This window comes from Hemitrygon akajei, chromosome 14 (genome assembly GCF_048418815.1).
Source record: "Hemitrygon akajei chromosome 14, sHemAka1.3, whole genome shotgun sequence".
Lineage (NCBI taxonomy): Eukaryota > Metazoa > Chordata > Chondrichthyes > Myliobatiformes > Dasyatidae > Hemitrygon > Hemitrygon akajei.
Window position 1 is genome coordinate 19,731,768 of NC_133137.1, and position 16,147 is coordinate 19,747,914.

The window sequence follows — 16,147 nt, forward strand, 5'->3', positions numbered from 1 at the left end:
GAATTTCCTTACTGCATAGCCCTCTGTTTTTCCAAGCTCTATATACCTATTAAGAGTCTCTTAAAATACCCTATTGAATCTGCCTCCACCACCATCGCTGGCAGGGCATTCCATGCACCCACCACTCAGTGTGGAAAAAATTACCTCGGTATCTACTTCCAAGCACCTTAAAACTAAGCCCCCTTGTGTTATCCATTTCAGCCCTGGGAAAAAGCCTCTGACTATCCACACGATCAATGCCTCTCATCATCTTGTACACCTCTATCAGGTCACCCCTCATCCTCTGGTGCTCCAAGGGGAAAAGGCTGAGTTCACTCAACCTGTTCTCGGAAGGCATGCTCCCCAATCCAGGCAGCATCCTTGTAAGTGCTCCCAGGCACCTGTAACTGTATATTTCGTGCTTGCTTTCCGGTTTGTTTCCTTCCTCATTTTTAGTCCGCTTTCAGTAATTTCTCAGTTGTGGTTTTATATATTCTCTCTTTCCCATAAATGCAAATGAAGTTCTTTTATGATACAGTCTCTCAAACATCCGGGTCTGTCACGCTGTAGCTGTAGAATATGTAGATTCTCAGTGAAGCTGTTTGACTGTCTGGTGTGAATATCATTTTAATAGGTGATTGTATCTGTGAAGGGATAACACAGCATAATTGGCGAGGGGGTGGGGGTGGGGGAAGAATCTCCTCCATTACATAGTGTTTATAGCAAAATGTAGCTTTGCATTCATTTGCACTCTAATCAAGACATGACTAACAACATCAATTAGATGTACAGCCCAGTTCGGTGACCGTTGAATGTGGCAAATGTGTGTCGACAACGTCATTTAAGCAGATAAAGGAACTTTTAACGTGGATTGGAAGGAGAGAGAAGGTACAACACTGGAGAAGGGGAAAATTTAAAACAAAGCACTGTGTGAGTGGAATGGTGTGAGAGGGACAGTGGGATTTTGGGTAAACCAGGTTTGTGGAGATGAGATGCGTTAGCCTGAAACGCTGAAATGAATGGAGGAGTCTGGGAGTTGCAGAGGCCTGGCTGAGCGTTTCAGCAGGAAGTGAGTGGAGGTAGAGAAAGAGGTAGGAGACGGGAGGTTCCAGTGCGCAGGACTGAAGGAGGCTGCAGAGGCTTGTCGACTTGGCCAGCTCCATCACGAGTATGTCTCCCCAACATTGAGAAAATCTTGAAAAGCCATTGCCTCAAGAAGGTGGTATCTATTGTGAAGGAGCCAGGACTTGCCCTCTTCTCATTATTGCCGTCATGGAGGAGGCACAGGAGCCTGAAGATCCACACTCAACATTTTAGGAACAGCTTCTCCCCCTCCACCATCAGATATCTGAACAGTCCATGAACACCACCCACCCTCTTCGCAATAAATATTCCTCTTTGCAATATTTTTTTTGTAGCTTACGGTAACTATATCTTATACTGCACTGCGGCCGCTAAATAACACTTTCATCACCTGTTGGTGATGATAAACTTGATTCAAATCATCAGCAGGATCACTTGCGGCACTTCCAAATTGCCTCTGAAGATAGTGGGTGGGGTCAGGGTTGGGACCAAAGCTTAACTCGGAAAAATGTGACATCAAGATTGGAATAATTTCAAGAGGATGAAATCTAAAAGGTTTATTCCGGATCTTCCCTCCTTAATATTTTGGGGATTTTAACCTATCAAGCTTGTTATAAATATAACTCAAGAAGTATGGGGGTAAAAGTTTGCATTATGGTGTAAAATACAGATTTAAGCAATGTACAGGCATGCATTAAATGTTAATTCGCCAACAGGGCTAAGAAAGCTTATGGAATGCTTGCTTTTATTAGTCGAAGCACTGAGTTCAAAAGTCAGGAGGTTACGTTGCAACTTTATAAAACTCTGGTTAGGCCACATTTGGAGTATTACATACAGTTCTGGTTGCCCCTCTATAGGAAGGATGTCGAGGCTTTGGAGAGGGTGTAGAAGAGGTTCACCCGGATGCTGCCCGATTTAGAGGGCATTTGCTCTCGCTAGAAGCTGGATAAGCGGATTGTTTTCTCTGGAGTGGCAGAGGCTGAGGGGAGATCTCATAGAGGTTTATAAGAGGCAGAGATAGAGTAGACAGAGGGTATCTGTTTCTCAGGGTTGAAATGTCTAATACCAGAGGGCACACTGTTGAAGATGAGAGGGGGTAGGTTCAAAGGGGCTGTGAGGGGTAAGTTTTTTACTCAGAGTGGTGGCTGCCTGGTGTGGTGGTAGAGGCAAATACATTAGAGGCTTTTAAGAGACGTTTTGATAGGTACATGGATGTAAGGAAAATGGAGGGATATGGACATGGTGTAGATAGGAGGGATTAGTGTTTGGGTGTTTTTGATTTGCTTTTTAGCTGGTGCAGTACAGCACTGTGGGCCGAATGGCCTGTTCCTGTATGTTCCAGGTAACAACCCTGTGAGTCTTAGTTAGAACCTTCATGGAAAAAGTACCAATGGAAATTTAACCCAAATTCATAAAATGAAAGTGTGGAATACGAGTGAACTGCAAGTGATAATTTTTAGCATTGAAGAAGACAAACTTTTGTCTGTTATAAAAGATATAGGAGCAGAAACAGGCCATTTGGCCCATCGAGTCTGCTCTACCATTTCATCATGGCTGATCCATTTTCCTCTCCGCCCCAATCTCCTGCCTTCTCCCCATATCCCTTCATGCCCTGACCAATCAAGATCTATCAACGTCTGCCTTAAATATACATAAAGACTTCACCCCCATAGCTGCCTGTGGCAATGAATTCCACCGATTCACCACCCTCTGGCTGAAGAATTCCTCCTCATCTCTGTTCTCTGTTTCGGGACCTTGTCCTCTGCTCTTAGACTCTCCCACTAGAGGAAACATCCTCTTCACATCCACTTTATCAAGGCCTTTTACACTTCAATAGGTTTCAATTAGATCACCCCTCATTCTTCTGAATTCCAGCGAATACAGGCCCAGGACTATCAAACGCTCTTCATACGACAAGCCATTCAATCGTGGAATCATTTTTGTGAACCTCCTTTGAACCATCTCCAGTTTTAGCACATCCTTTAAAGATAAGGGGCCCAAAACTGCTCACAATGCTGTGAGTGAGGCTTCACCAGAGCTTTATAAAGTTTCAATGTTACATCCTAGCTTTTATACTGTGGTCCTCACAAACGAATGCTAACATGACATTTGCCTTCCTCACCATCAACTCAACCTGCAAATTAACCTTTAGGGAATCCTGCACAGGTTCTCCCAAGTCCCTTTGCACCTCTGATTTTTGAATTTTCTCCCCATTTAGAAAACAGTCTATGCTTTTATTCCTTCTACCAAAGTGCATGACCATACACTTCCCGACCCTGTACACCATCTGCCATTTCTTTGACCATTCTCCTAATCTGTCTAAGTCATTCTGTGGCTTCTCTGCTTTCTCATCACTACCTGCTTCTCCACCTCTCTTTGTATCGTGCACAATCTTCGCCACAAAGTCATCAATTCGCCACAACCAAAGGAGTTGAATGACTTCAGACCTGTTGCCTTGACGTCGCACGTGATGAAGACCATGGAGCGGCTGATAATACAGAATCTGAGGCCACAAACCAGGCACGCCCAGGATCCTCTTCAGTTTGCGTATAAGGAGAAGGTGGGAGTGGAGGATGCTATCACGTATTTGCTGCACAAATCACTCTCTCACCTAGATGGGGTCAGTTGTGCTGTGAGGATTACATTCCTTGACTTCTCTAGTGCCTTTAACACCATCCAGCCCAAGATCTTAAGGCACAAACTAACGGAGATGGGAGTAGACTCTCACATGGTGGATTGGATAGTGGACTACTTGACAGATAGACCTCAGTATGTGCGGTTGGGAGACTGTAGGTCTGACACGGTGGTCAGCAGCACAGGAGCGCCGCAGGGAACCGTACTCTCTCCGGTCCTGTTCACCCTGTACACATCAGACTTCCAATATAACTCGGGAGTCCTGCCATGTGCAGAAGTTCGCTGATGACACGGCCATAGTGGGGTGTGTCAGGAATGGACAGGAGGAGGAGTATAGGAAACTGATACAGGACTTTGTGATATGGTGCAACTCAAACTACCTGCGTCTCAATATCACCAAGACCAAGGAGATGGTGGTGGACTTTAGGAGATCTAGGCCTCATATGGAGCCAGTGATCATTAATGGAGAATGTGTGGAGCAGGTTAAGACCTACAAGTATCTGGGAGTACAGTTAGACGAGAAGCTAGACTGGACTGCCAACACAGATGCCTTGTGCAGGAAGGCACAGAGTCGACTGTACTTCCTTAGAAGGTTGGCGTCATTCAATGTCTGTAGTGAGATGCTGAAGATGTTCTATAGGTCAGTTGTGGAGAGCGCCCTCTTCTTTGTGGTGGCGTGTTGGGGAGGAAGCATTAAGAAGAGGGACGCCTCACGTCTTAATAAGCTGGTAAGGAAGGCGGGCTCTGTCGTGGGCAAAGTACCGGAGAGTTTAACATTGATAGCTGAGCGAAGGGCGCTGAGTAGGCTACGGTCAATTATGGAAAACTCTGAACATCCTCCATCCAGAGACAGAGAAGCAGTTTCAGCGACAGGTTACTATCGATGCAATGCTCCTCAGACAGGATGAAGAGGTCAATACTCCCCAATGCCATTAGGCTTTACAATTCAACCGCCAGGACTTAAGAACTTTTTAAAACCTATTATTAATGCTTTTTGAGATAGTGATTTAGATGCATATAATATTTTTTTACTGAGTTAAGTATTGTATGTAATTAGTTTTGCTACAACAAGTGTATGGGACATTGGAAAAAAAAGTTGAATTTCCCCATGGGGATGAATAAAGTATCTATCTATCTAACTATCTATCTATTTCCCCTTACTTTGGTTCAGTTAACTGATTGAATATTCCCAGGAAAGTTGCTCTATAGTGCCTTCACTTTGATTAGGCTTTTAACCTATCAGAGTGGACTGGAGTGTGATACTTAATGATCAGTGGTTCCACTTAATATCAGAGCAGGTACACCGTGTACAAGCTGAAACTCTTACTCTCTGCAGGCGCCCACAAAACGGAAGAAAGCCCCAAAGAATGAATGACAGTGAGGCATCCCTCCGATGCACAAACAGGTGCAATGCATTAACCCTCCCCCCCTCCCACTCCCCCAGTTATTTCAGCAGGAGGCATCAGCACCCATCACCCAGCATGCAAGCAAAAGAAAAGCCCCCAAAGGGAAACCAGTTGCACAAAAACTATTATTCATCTGGCAATTTGACATGCCATGGGCTCTCTCTGCCTCTACCTAACAAGGGACAGAGAGGCATCAACCTTTCCCACAGCCAGAGGGGAGACTAACAGAACAACCCAGTGTACATTAATGGAGACACGTAAACACTCCTCACAATTTGAGAGGTCGTAGGGATGCAAAATGTCACACCACCCTTCAGGAAGCAAAAGAAAGGACATTATAAGCCAGTTAGTCTGGCCTCAGTGGTTGGGAAGAAGTTGGCGTCAACTGTTGTTGACGTGTGATTTCAGGATACTTGGAGGCACATGATAAAGCAGGTCGCAGTCTGCATGATTTTCTGAAGGGAAAATCTAGCCTAACAAATCTGTTGGAATTCCTTGATGAAATTAGCAAGCAGGACAGACAAAGGAGAATTGGTTGATGTGGTGTACTTGGATTTTCAGAAGCCCTTTGTCAAAGTGCCACACATGGAACTGCTTAACAAGCTACAAGCCCATGGTATTATATTACAGGAAAGATTCTAGCACGGATAAAGCAGTGTCTGATTCGCAGGAGGCAAAATGTGGGAATAAAGGGAGCCTTTTCTGGTTAGCTTCCGATGACTAGTGGTGTTCCACAGGGGTCTGTGTTGGGACCAATTCTTTTCACATTATATGTCAAGGATTTGGATGATGGAATTGATGGCTTTGTTGCAAAGTTTTGAGGCTGAATAAGGCATTGGAGAGGCCTCAGTAGGAGTACTGTGAACAGTTTGGTGCTCCTTATCTAAGAAAGGATGTGCTGTCATTGGAGAGGTTTCAAAAGTATTTCTTTTAGCCAGAGGGTGGCCTCCTTTAACCCTTTTCGCTCCTTATGGAGCATAGGGCCTCAACAAAAGTCCTCCACTTCCTGCGATCTCTGGCAGATGTTTTTGCAGTCTCCCAAGTTTGGCCGGCGGCTTTCAGTTCATCCAAAAGCCTACACCTCCAGGTTTGCTTTGGGCGACCTCTTCTTCTCTTCCCTTGTGGATTCCATTCGAGTGATTGTCGAGTGACATTCGACTGGCTCTTCCTCAAGGTGTGGCCGACCCATCTCCAGAGGGTGGTGAATCTGTGGAATTCATTGCCACCTGCGGCCGTGGAGGCCAGATCATAGGTATAAGGCAGAAGTTGATAGATTCTTGAGAAGTCAGGGTGTAAAAGATTACGGGGAGAAGGTAGGAGATTGGGGTTGAGAGGGAAAATGGATCAGCCATGTTAAAATGGCAGAGCAGACTCAATGGGCCTAATTCTGCTCTTATATCTTATGGTCTTAATTTTAGAAAATAAAACAAAGTTTTATCTATAAATCAATGCAGTCTTCAAGTGGATGAGTTCCAAGGGGAAGATCTCCATTTCACAAGGCCCCAATGCCACACAGCCAGTGACACTGTTCAGTACTGTAACAAAATCACACCTTGAAGCAACGCCTTGCCTGAAGAATAGGTTTTGGGTGAATAATTACTGGCCAGGTAACTGCCTTCCTCTTCAAAGCGATGCCATTAGATACTTTACAACTACCCAAACAAGTAGATCCTGGCTTTTCCTCCCAAAGCATTCCCGTTTTCGTTCCAAACAGACAAAGCTTCAGTTTACCATTTCACCTGGACTAGAGCACGCCCTCTACTGTCCAACAGCAATAGTGCAAGACTTGCTCCAGCACCGAACCTCCTCATTCTGAAGCGTTGACCACGAAATCACAGTCGAGAGTTTCTGTTGAGCCTTTCTATAAAGTGTATCAATGGTCTTTTGGACATTTATCTTACAATTATTCATTTATTGAAGTTATTTTTATAAATTTTTGAAAGATTATGTTCATAAATTTTACAAATAAAATTGTTATATTGTTAAACATTCTGAAGTTTTATTTTAAATTGCTCCTCTCCACACCAACAGTTTCAGCAACAGTTATTGACCCTCAACTATCATCAACTTATCAAGTTATTGACCCTCAACTATCAGGCTCTTGAACCAGAGAGGCTAACTTCACTCAACTTCACTCACCCCGTTACTGAAATGTTCCCACAACCTATGGACTCACTTTCAAGGACTCTTCATCTCATGTTCTTGATATTTATTGTTTGTGTATTTATTTATTATTGTTTTTCTTTGTGTATTTGCACAGTTTGTTGTCTTTTGCACACTGGTTGTTTGTCCGTCCCGTCGGGCGCAGTCTTTCATTGACTGTACAGCGTTGCTTGTATTTACTGTGAATGCCCGCAAGAAAATGAATCTCTGGGTTGTATATGGTGACATATATGTACTTTGATGGTAAATTTTTTCAACTTTGAACATAACATGTCTTGGGCTTCTCTTCAGCTGCTGTCTCCCTGCTTCTAATTATCGTTCACTGTTTTCATCTTCCTTTCCAAAGCTTCCCCTTAAACAGTTTGTCTTATGTTACTTAACGTTCTCCAATTCTTTCTCATCTTCTTCCCCTTTTTCATGTCTAGCCTGTCGTGGATGAAGCTCTCTGTGTTTTACACGAGTCTGCGCTGATTTTTTCTTTGGTAAATTGCAGTGTAAGCTGTGAGCTGACAGGTTATCAGCTGGAGACAGGCGAAATGAAACATAATAATGTACAACTGAGAGGAAACTGATGGTGCGGATGTGATAGAGTGTGGAGGCCAAATCACTGGGTATATTTAAGGCAGAGGCTGATGCATTCTTGGTTAGTCAGGGCATGAGGGATATGGGGCGAAGGCAGGAGGTTGGGGCTGAGAGGGAAATGGATCAGCCATGGGCAAACTTGATGGGCCAAATGGCCTAAATCTGCTCCTATACCTTATGGTCTTATGGACTGAAATGAGGATAAATTTCTTCATATATAGGGTGATGAACTTTTGGAATTCTCTGCCCGGAGGGGCACGGAGGCTCAGCTAATGAATTAATTCAAACCAGATCAAATGCGCAAGATCTCTAATGTTTTTAATTTTAATTTCTAATCTAAGGGTAGCGAAATACCCTTTCTAATTCCGGGGCGCCTCCGGGCGATCTCGTTGTAAGCACTGCCCGCTGAATATAATTAAATATTCCCATTTTAGCCTGATACAGCTGAGAATCACAACTGCTTTTAAACTCTGTACAGTTAGTAAAGATGTTTCGATACAATTGATCAATTAACAGGATCATAGCCGATGTTGGCCGCACTTCTCGTCAGACTCCTCGGGGGAAACGTGGCTGCCAGTCAGGAATACAGGTGCGTTTAAGAAAACTGGGTTTTCGACTCCCAGTACCAACGACCTTGCTGGCGAACGTACAGTCTCTAGGAAATAAATTCGAGGGTGTGAATCTGAGGGACATTAGGACCACGTACGCCCTTTGTTTCCCGGAATCCTGGTTAACCCCTTCCGTACCGGTCGCGGCGATTGAGATTGACAGGTTTGCTTTAGGACTGTCGAGTCTCTCAAGAGCAGAAGTGGGAGGCGTATGCCTCATAATCAGCACCACTTGGTGCACAAATGTATCAGTGATGTCCCGGTTCTGCTCACCAGACCTGGAATATCTCGCAATTAAGTGCCGTCCATTTTACCTGCCGATCATTTTGGAGGCGGCGTCCGTTCCACCTCAGGCCAACATCAAACAGGCTCTAGATGATCTGGGCGATGGGATCAACATGCACGAAACCGCACACCCTGACGCCCTCACCATCGTTTTGGGGGATTTTAACCAGGCCAGACTGAAAAAGTCACGAAATAATTACCATCAACAAACCACTTGTAGCACCAGAGGAGACAAAACTCTGGACCATTGTTACACCATCATCCAGAATGCCTGCCGTGCTATTCCACGCCCTCACTGTGGGGAGTCTGATCACCTGGCTGTACGTCTACTCCCCGAGTACAGGCAGAGTCTGAAGACTGCAGCACCGGTAGTGAGGACCAAGAAGGTTTGGACAAGGGAAGCACAGGAGCACCTACAGGACAGCTTTGAATCGGTGGACGGGACTGTACTCAGGGATTCATCTTCGAACTTGGATGGGTACATTACAGACTTCATTAAAACCCGTGTGGATGAGTGTGTGCCCACAAAGAAGAAACAATTTCGCGGGAGGGGGGCGACATCTGATGCACGTCAACTCCGGCAGAGTTTGCAGGAACTTCACTTCCTACAAAGGGAAACCCAATAGCATGAATGTCAGCGACGTTTCACTCCATCAACGCCTTCTATGTTCACTTTGAAGGGGAGAATATAACTACAGCTGTGAAAATCCCTAATGCACCCGGCGACCCTGTGATCTGTGTCTCAGAGGCCGATGTCAGGCAGTCTTTCAGGAGGGTGAACCTTTGCAAGGCGGAAGGCCCGGACGAGTACCTGGTAAGGCTCTGAAAACTTGTGCCAACCAACTGGCAGGAGTACTCAAGGGCATTTTAAACCTCGCACTGTAACTGACGGAAGTTCCCAGTTGCTTCAAAAAGGCAACAATTATACCAGTGCCTGAGCAGTGTCGTGTGGGCTGCCTTAATGACTAAGGTCCGGTAGCAAACACATTTACCGTGATTGAAGTGCTTTGAGAGGTTGGTCATGACTAGACTGAACTACCTCAGCAAGGACTTGAACTCATTGCAATTTGCCTATCGTCACAATAGCTCAAGGCAGACACAGGCCTTAGACCACCCGGACAACACAAACACCTATGTCAGGATGCTGTTTGTTGATTATAGCTCAGCTCTTAACACCATTCTTCCCACAATCCTACAGAACCTGGGCCTCTGTACCTCCCTCTGCAATTGGATCCTCGACTTCCAATTGGAATAATATTTCCACCTCTCTGATGATCATCACTGGTGCACCCCAGGGGTGTGTGCTTAGCCCACTGCTCTGCTCTCTCTATACCCATGACTGTGTGACTAGGCATAGCTCAAATACCATCTATAAATTTCCTGATCATACAAGGGTATCAAGAAAGGCAAAACTAGGGATGAACCAATCTTCACAGAGTGATCAGAAGTGGAGAGAGTGATCAATTTCAAGTTCCTGGCTGTCAGTATCTCTGAGGGTCTAATCTCTTCCCAACATATTGATGCAGCTATAAAGAAGGCAAGATAGTGGCTAGATTTCATCAGGAGTTTGAAGAGATTAGGTTTGTCACCTAAAACACTCCAAAACTTTTATAGGTGTACCGTGGAGAGTATTCTGACAGGCTGCAACACTGTCTGGTATGGGCTGGGGGAACTACGTCACAGGACTGAAGGAAGCTAAAGAAAGTTATAAAATTAGTCAGCCCCTTCTTGGGCACTAGCCTCCATAGTATCCAGGACATCTTCAAGGAGCGATGCCCCAGAAAGGTGGCATCCATCATTAAAGACCCCATCACCCGGGACATGCCCTCTTCTCACTGTTACCATCGCGAAGGAGGTACAGAAGCCTGAAGGCACACACTCAGTGATTCAGGAACAGCTTCTTCCCCTCTGCCATCCGACTCCTAAATGGACGTTGAACCCATGAACACCACCTCACATTTTTTATATATGATTTCTGTTTTGCACTTTTAAAAATCTAACTACTTAATACACATACATATACTTACTGTATTTATTTCTATGTTATCATGTATTGCACTGAACTGCGGCTGCTCAGTTAACAAACTTCACGGCACGTGCCAGTGATAATAAACCTGATTCAGGGGAAATTGGATCTGCACCGGGAGATGGAAATGTTGGAGAAAGGCAGTGCAAGGTCAAGGGCCAGACTGGTTCCTCCTGCAGTTAATGTTCTGAAGACAGACGGGTTTCGATGAATACAGGACGGGCGTGCATTGAAATTACTGTGCACTGGGTTAGCAAAGGCACTTAGTCGGAATTGCAATAATCTATCCCTAAGGGATGGAGCCGGTTTCGGGTGAATGGAAGCTGTTGACTGTGACAAGCCGATACAAAGTACAAAAAGCCAGCCTCTGGCTGTGACCTATCTCACCCCTGTCAAACCCAGGTTTCTATTACAACAGCTTGGCACCCTTGATGGACGGAATTCAACCTCCTTTATATTCAAAGGCAATTATCAGCTAGATTTCCCCCCCTTTCTTCTCAAAGCACTTAACCTCACTGCTCCATGACTGCCGGTTGTCATCAAAACAAGAAAACAGGAGCAGGTGTAGTTCACCTGCTCCTTCAAAGCTGTTCTGTGATTCAATACCATCATGGCTGATCTACTCCAGGCCCAGGCTTCAACCCCACTTTGGTGGCAGGAGACAATCATTTATCCTTGAGTTTAGTCAAGCAACGTTGTGGCACTGGGCTTCTGAGCGGGAGGTATCGGGTTCGAATCCGGCCGGCTCCTCGCACGCGTTTCACCCGTGCTGGGCTAAGCATCGAGCCGGCAACTCGACCTCGTAAAGCAGACAAAACGCTAAAGAAGTGGCGAGCTTGCCGCCCGATGCAGCAAACGAGGGGCGGGGAGGAACTTTACCTTTATTTTTAGTCGAGGAACGAAGGGCAGATTACACAAACTGTTCTGAGCCTCGGGACGTGGATTAACCTTGCCTCCAAAGATATTTGTGTGTAGTAGTCACTGAGTCGTGCCCCATTTACCCTTCACTGCGTAAGAGTTCTGCACCAACTCTGCAGCTGTCTTGGTTGATATTAGCAAAAGTAAAATGCAGAAATGAAGGACAATTGGAGACTACAGTACAATGTAAAAGCTTTAAGCACATATGGTATATATACATAGCTAGGGTGCCCAAGACTTTTGCACAGTACTGTAGTAATTTTACACATTGCTTGGCACTGCTTCCACAAAACAAAACAAATTTCATGACATCTGTGAGTGATGATAAACCTGATTCTGATATGGGTCTCTATTGTGGACTGAGACTGGGAAGGGGGCAGGGAGAGGGGAATCACGGTTGGGAAAAGGGGGAAGGGAGAGAGAAGGGAGTGGGAAGCGCCAGAGAGACATTCTGTAATGACCAATAAACCAATTGGAATCAAATAACCTTGCCTGGTGTCTCAGTGCAGGGTGTGCCTGCACTCGTGCCACCCCCTCCACCCGCTCCTGGCACTCCTTCTCTGCCTCCTGTCACATGGCGCTCCACCCTTGCCACTCTCAACATGCTTTGCTCCCTCCAGATTTACAAACTCGCTCTCCACTCCACATTGACGAATACAGTACCTAAGGACTCTAGCTATATATAAATGTGCTTAAGTCTTTTGCATACTACTGTGCGAGGGAGGAAAGGGTTAGACTGGTCTGGGAGTAGGTTAAAAGGTCAGCACAACATTGTGGGCTGAAGGGCCTGTATTGTGGTACACTGTCTCATTTCTGTGTTCTAAAAACTGAGAGCGATACAGCACAGAGAAAGGCCCTTAGGCCTAACTGGTCCACGCTAACAATGGTGCCTGTCTAAACTAGTCCTATTTGATCCACAGAATCGTTCCTACCCTTGTAAACATCCAAACAACTTTTAAATGTAGTTATTGTACCTGCCCACAGGCAGCTTGTTCCACATACACATCACTGTCTGCAGGAAGAAGTTGCCCCTTCGATCCCTTTTTAGCCTTCCATCTCGCACCAGGTCTTGATAGAGTCACCATATAATCTCATTCGGCGAGGGCTGATGTAGATGGGATGGCTGCTTTGCCAAACCCTTCCATTCAATCAGGAAGCATGGCCTTGAATATCCAGTCATGTCACTTTCATGCTCCTTACGCCCCCCAGTCCTTGGCCAGCTACACCGTTCCAGCTAAATACAGTGCAAGTTCAGGGGATGGCAATTCACTTTCACCCTCCTATCAGGTGCAAGTCTTCTGCACCTGGTGCTCAGTTCCACGAGTGAAACTCTTCCGGCGGACACTATGCATTAATTTCAGATTTGTTGTATCTGCAGCATTTTTATTTTGCTATTTCAGATATTTTTTTCCCCCAGCTCCTCCCACTTATAGCTTTGCTGTATTTTACAAGTTACACGCCAAGGCCAATTCCCAAACCCGTGAGTTCTGACAAATAGAAGGACAGGCGGAGTGGCTCCTGGTTGCAGACCATCCTGACATGGAAAATATACAGCACCCCACAGCCAGCCATGGGTCTGAGAAACGAAACTCTCTCCCCATCCATACTACAGGAGTACCTTCACAGCACCAATTGTAATAGTCCTTCTTCACAAGGGCACTTGAGTTGGCCAATGAAATCAGGCCTTCTAGGCAAGACCCACGGTCCATATATGAAGGAGATGATAAAACAGAATAAAATGTAGTGGAAGCCAATGTCTACTGGAGCTCTAATGTTCCCTTCCCCTGAGGAGTGAAGAAATACATGCAATTATTTTAAAGGAAGTGGAAAACCTTCCTTGTTGGGGTTTGGAGGCCTGTGTGCCTCACTGACCCGGAAGCTGATTGGCTGGAGTCAGGGCTTTATGCTTTGGCTCTTGGTCGGGTCACCCATGCCGAACGGGTCAAAGGGTGGAGGCCAGGCCGAGAGTGGTCCACCGGCCCTCCAGTTCGGAGGGTTCAGCCCCGACCGGTCAAACAAAACTGTTACAGAAACAGCAGTGAAGAATCCTTCTGAGTGCGACGGTATTCCCGAGCCTCCACCTGGGACTTGCGTTGGTGAAAACCGAGAGGAAGCTACTGACGTGATGAAGGAAGCTCTGAACACTGCCAGAGATGGAGGACCTTCATTGGTGCCCCGGACACCAGCGGCATACCGGGCAGCAAGTAAATTGTAAATACAATCAGCTATTGAAACAGGAATTGAAATATTTGATCCGATCCTACGCTTATTTAAGGTCTTCCCGGTTTCCAACAGAACTATCAATGATTTTTTTACACATAAGTAGGGGACTGTAGAAAAAAGGCAGTGCTAAACAGACCAATAGTGATTCTAGTTACAGTAGCTCTATTGTCACTAAATGCACAGACTATGGGAATTGAGTCCATGTGGTGCCTCTCTCTTCACTTCTGTTGTTCTTGCCATTAAATGTTGCTGTCAGTGCTTTATAAAATAAATATTATTAAAGCATCTTATTAACTTTAACTTTCCCAGCAGCCAGCCAGCTCAGCACTCTTCCCTGAGGTTTTTCTCAAGTTCGAGTCCGTTGGCCCTCTTCTCACAGTACCTTCGCACACTTGTATTTTGTGTCAGTCACTAAACTCCACATCATCCATATTTCTGCCGGGTTCAGTTTGTGCACCACAATGAGGTCTCTATATAAGCACGGGTCAAACGCAAACGCGTGAGGTACCCCAAGAGTCTTGAAGCCCATGTGTGGGGTGGGCCTTATCCCCAACTGAACCAAACACATCCCGACAAACACATCATCTATTGGGAAAAGGTCTGTTTTGGATGCTGCCTTATACAGGCGTAATACAGTTTTCCTAGACATTATGTAGCCACCACCACCAGCGTAGGGGGGGTATGTTTTATGCTTGTACATGACCTCAGGAATAAAATACTTAATTTTCTTATTCCTTTTGGGTTTTGCATTGTAAATGATGTGCCCAGCCAAAAGATCCTGATTCGGGTCAAAACCCTTGAGATATTCCAGCGCATTTATGGTGTTCACAAAGACGTCATCATCTCCCTTTAAAACAAACTTTGCCGAAGGACAGTCTGCAGCAAACCATCGCAGCAAATGAATCTCCTTCAACGTCAAGTTGAAAAAGCTGTCCTGGAAGTCCCACTGAAGGATGTCACCAAACTGTCTGGTCTCGTAGGCCAACATCTGTTGTAGCGGCTGACCTCGATAGTCCTTGATATCGCCCAAAAGAAACACCAGCTTGATTTCAGCTCCATTGATAACCCCCGCCTTTCCCCAGGTGTTTCGAATTGTGATTCGCCTGTCTATGTTGGAAGCTAACGATTTAATAGCTAATAATAGAAACAGTTCTTTTGTGCACTCCTTTGGTTTCCTCAAAGTTCGGAAAGTCCTGCAGTGTTTATACTCCAAGAAGTTCTGGTATACCTTGGGCAGTACTGTAGACTTGTTGAAGTATGCTGTATTTGGTAAGCACAGGGTTGTCTCGGTGGCGTTAACAGTAACTGTAGGGACCACGACACGACGAGTCCTTTCCTTATCCTTGTCAATTGTGACAATTCCACTTTGCCACTTGAGAACCAGCAAAAACACAGATGCAGTCAGAGCAAGGTATAGTGCTCTTCTTTTCTTCCGCAAAGGCATTCTGAGAGGACCTAGCTAGGACAGCATTCTGCAAGGTAGAGATAAAACACAGAATGAGTTTGAAAATGTTCTACTTCCTCAGAGGTAACAACAATCACAAGTTTCTACAGCTGCTTTCCCAGACACCCCAAGTGGTGTAGAAGGTTAATAAGTTGAATTTAATTAGTTAAACTGCACCAGAACTTTTAAGTGTATCTTTCAAAAATACTGCTATGTTATTTATGTGTACTTTTACAATGACTTAGATACTTCCATGTTCTATTGATTTTATTGCTTGAGCAATCAATGCTTGCCGACTGCTTTGACAAATGGCTTAATGATTCTCCCTTTAGTTTTGGTCAGTGGTCGATGTATCCGCTCTGGGTCTCGGATTGAGTACAGGCCTCAAATTTCCCAGCATGCATCTCACATACTGCCAGAGTTCAAGGGCCAATTACTGATACGAGATTCTGACAATTTTTTTTTTCATTATTTAAAAAAGATTTAATTTGCTTTTGGATGGGAATACCATCTCAATAGCAAACCACTGAAATTGCAAGGTGCAGTACTGTGCAAAAGTTTTAGGCGCGTATATATAGCTAGGGTGCCTAAGACTTCTGCACAGTTCTGTAGTAATTTAATGTATTGTATTGTACTGCTACCGCAAAAGGAAAACAAATTTCATGATATTATGTGAGTGATGATAAACCTGGTTTTGATATGGGTCTCTATTGTGGACTGAGTGGGAAGGGGGCAGGGAGAGGGGAATCATGGTTGGAGAAAGGGAAAGGGGAGGGAGGATGAAGCACCAGAGAGA

At 45.2% G+C, this 16,147-nt stretch overlaps 1 protein-coding gene across 4 annotated transcripts in view; it reads right to left on the reverse strand.

Moving 5' to 3' along the window:
• Positions 1 to 6,778: 6,778 nt before the first annotated feature.
• LOC140738345 (N-acetyllactosaminide beta-1,3-N-acetylglucosaminyltransferase 4-like) overlaps positions 6,779 to 16,147 on the reverse strand; it is a 28,179-nt gene continuing 18,810 nt past the window's right edge. For 3 of the 4 annotated variants that reach the window (XM_073065567.1, XM_073065565.1, XM_073065566.1), the window contains one exon: positions 6,779 to 15,379. In XM_073065567.1, the coding sequence (XP_072921668.1) occupies positions 14,281 to 15,351 (1,071 nt within the window). In that variant the 5' untranslated portion in view covers positions 15,352 to 15,379 and the 3' untranslated portion in view covers positions 6,779 to 14,280. The remainder of the gene's footprint in view (positions 15,380 to 16,147) is intronic. The other variant, XR_012101353.1, reaches the window with a different exon arrangement.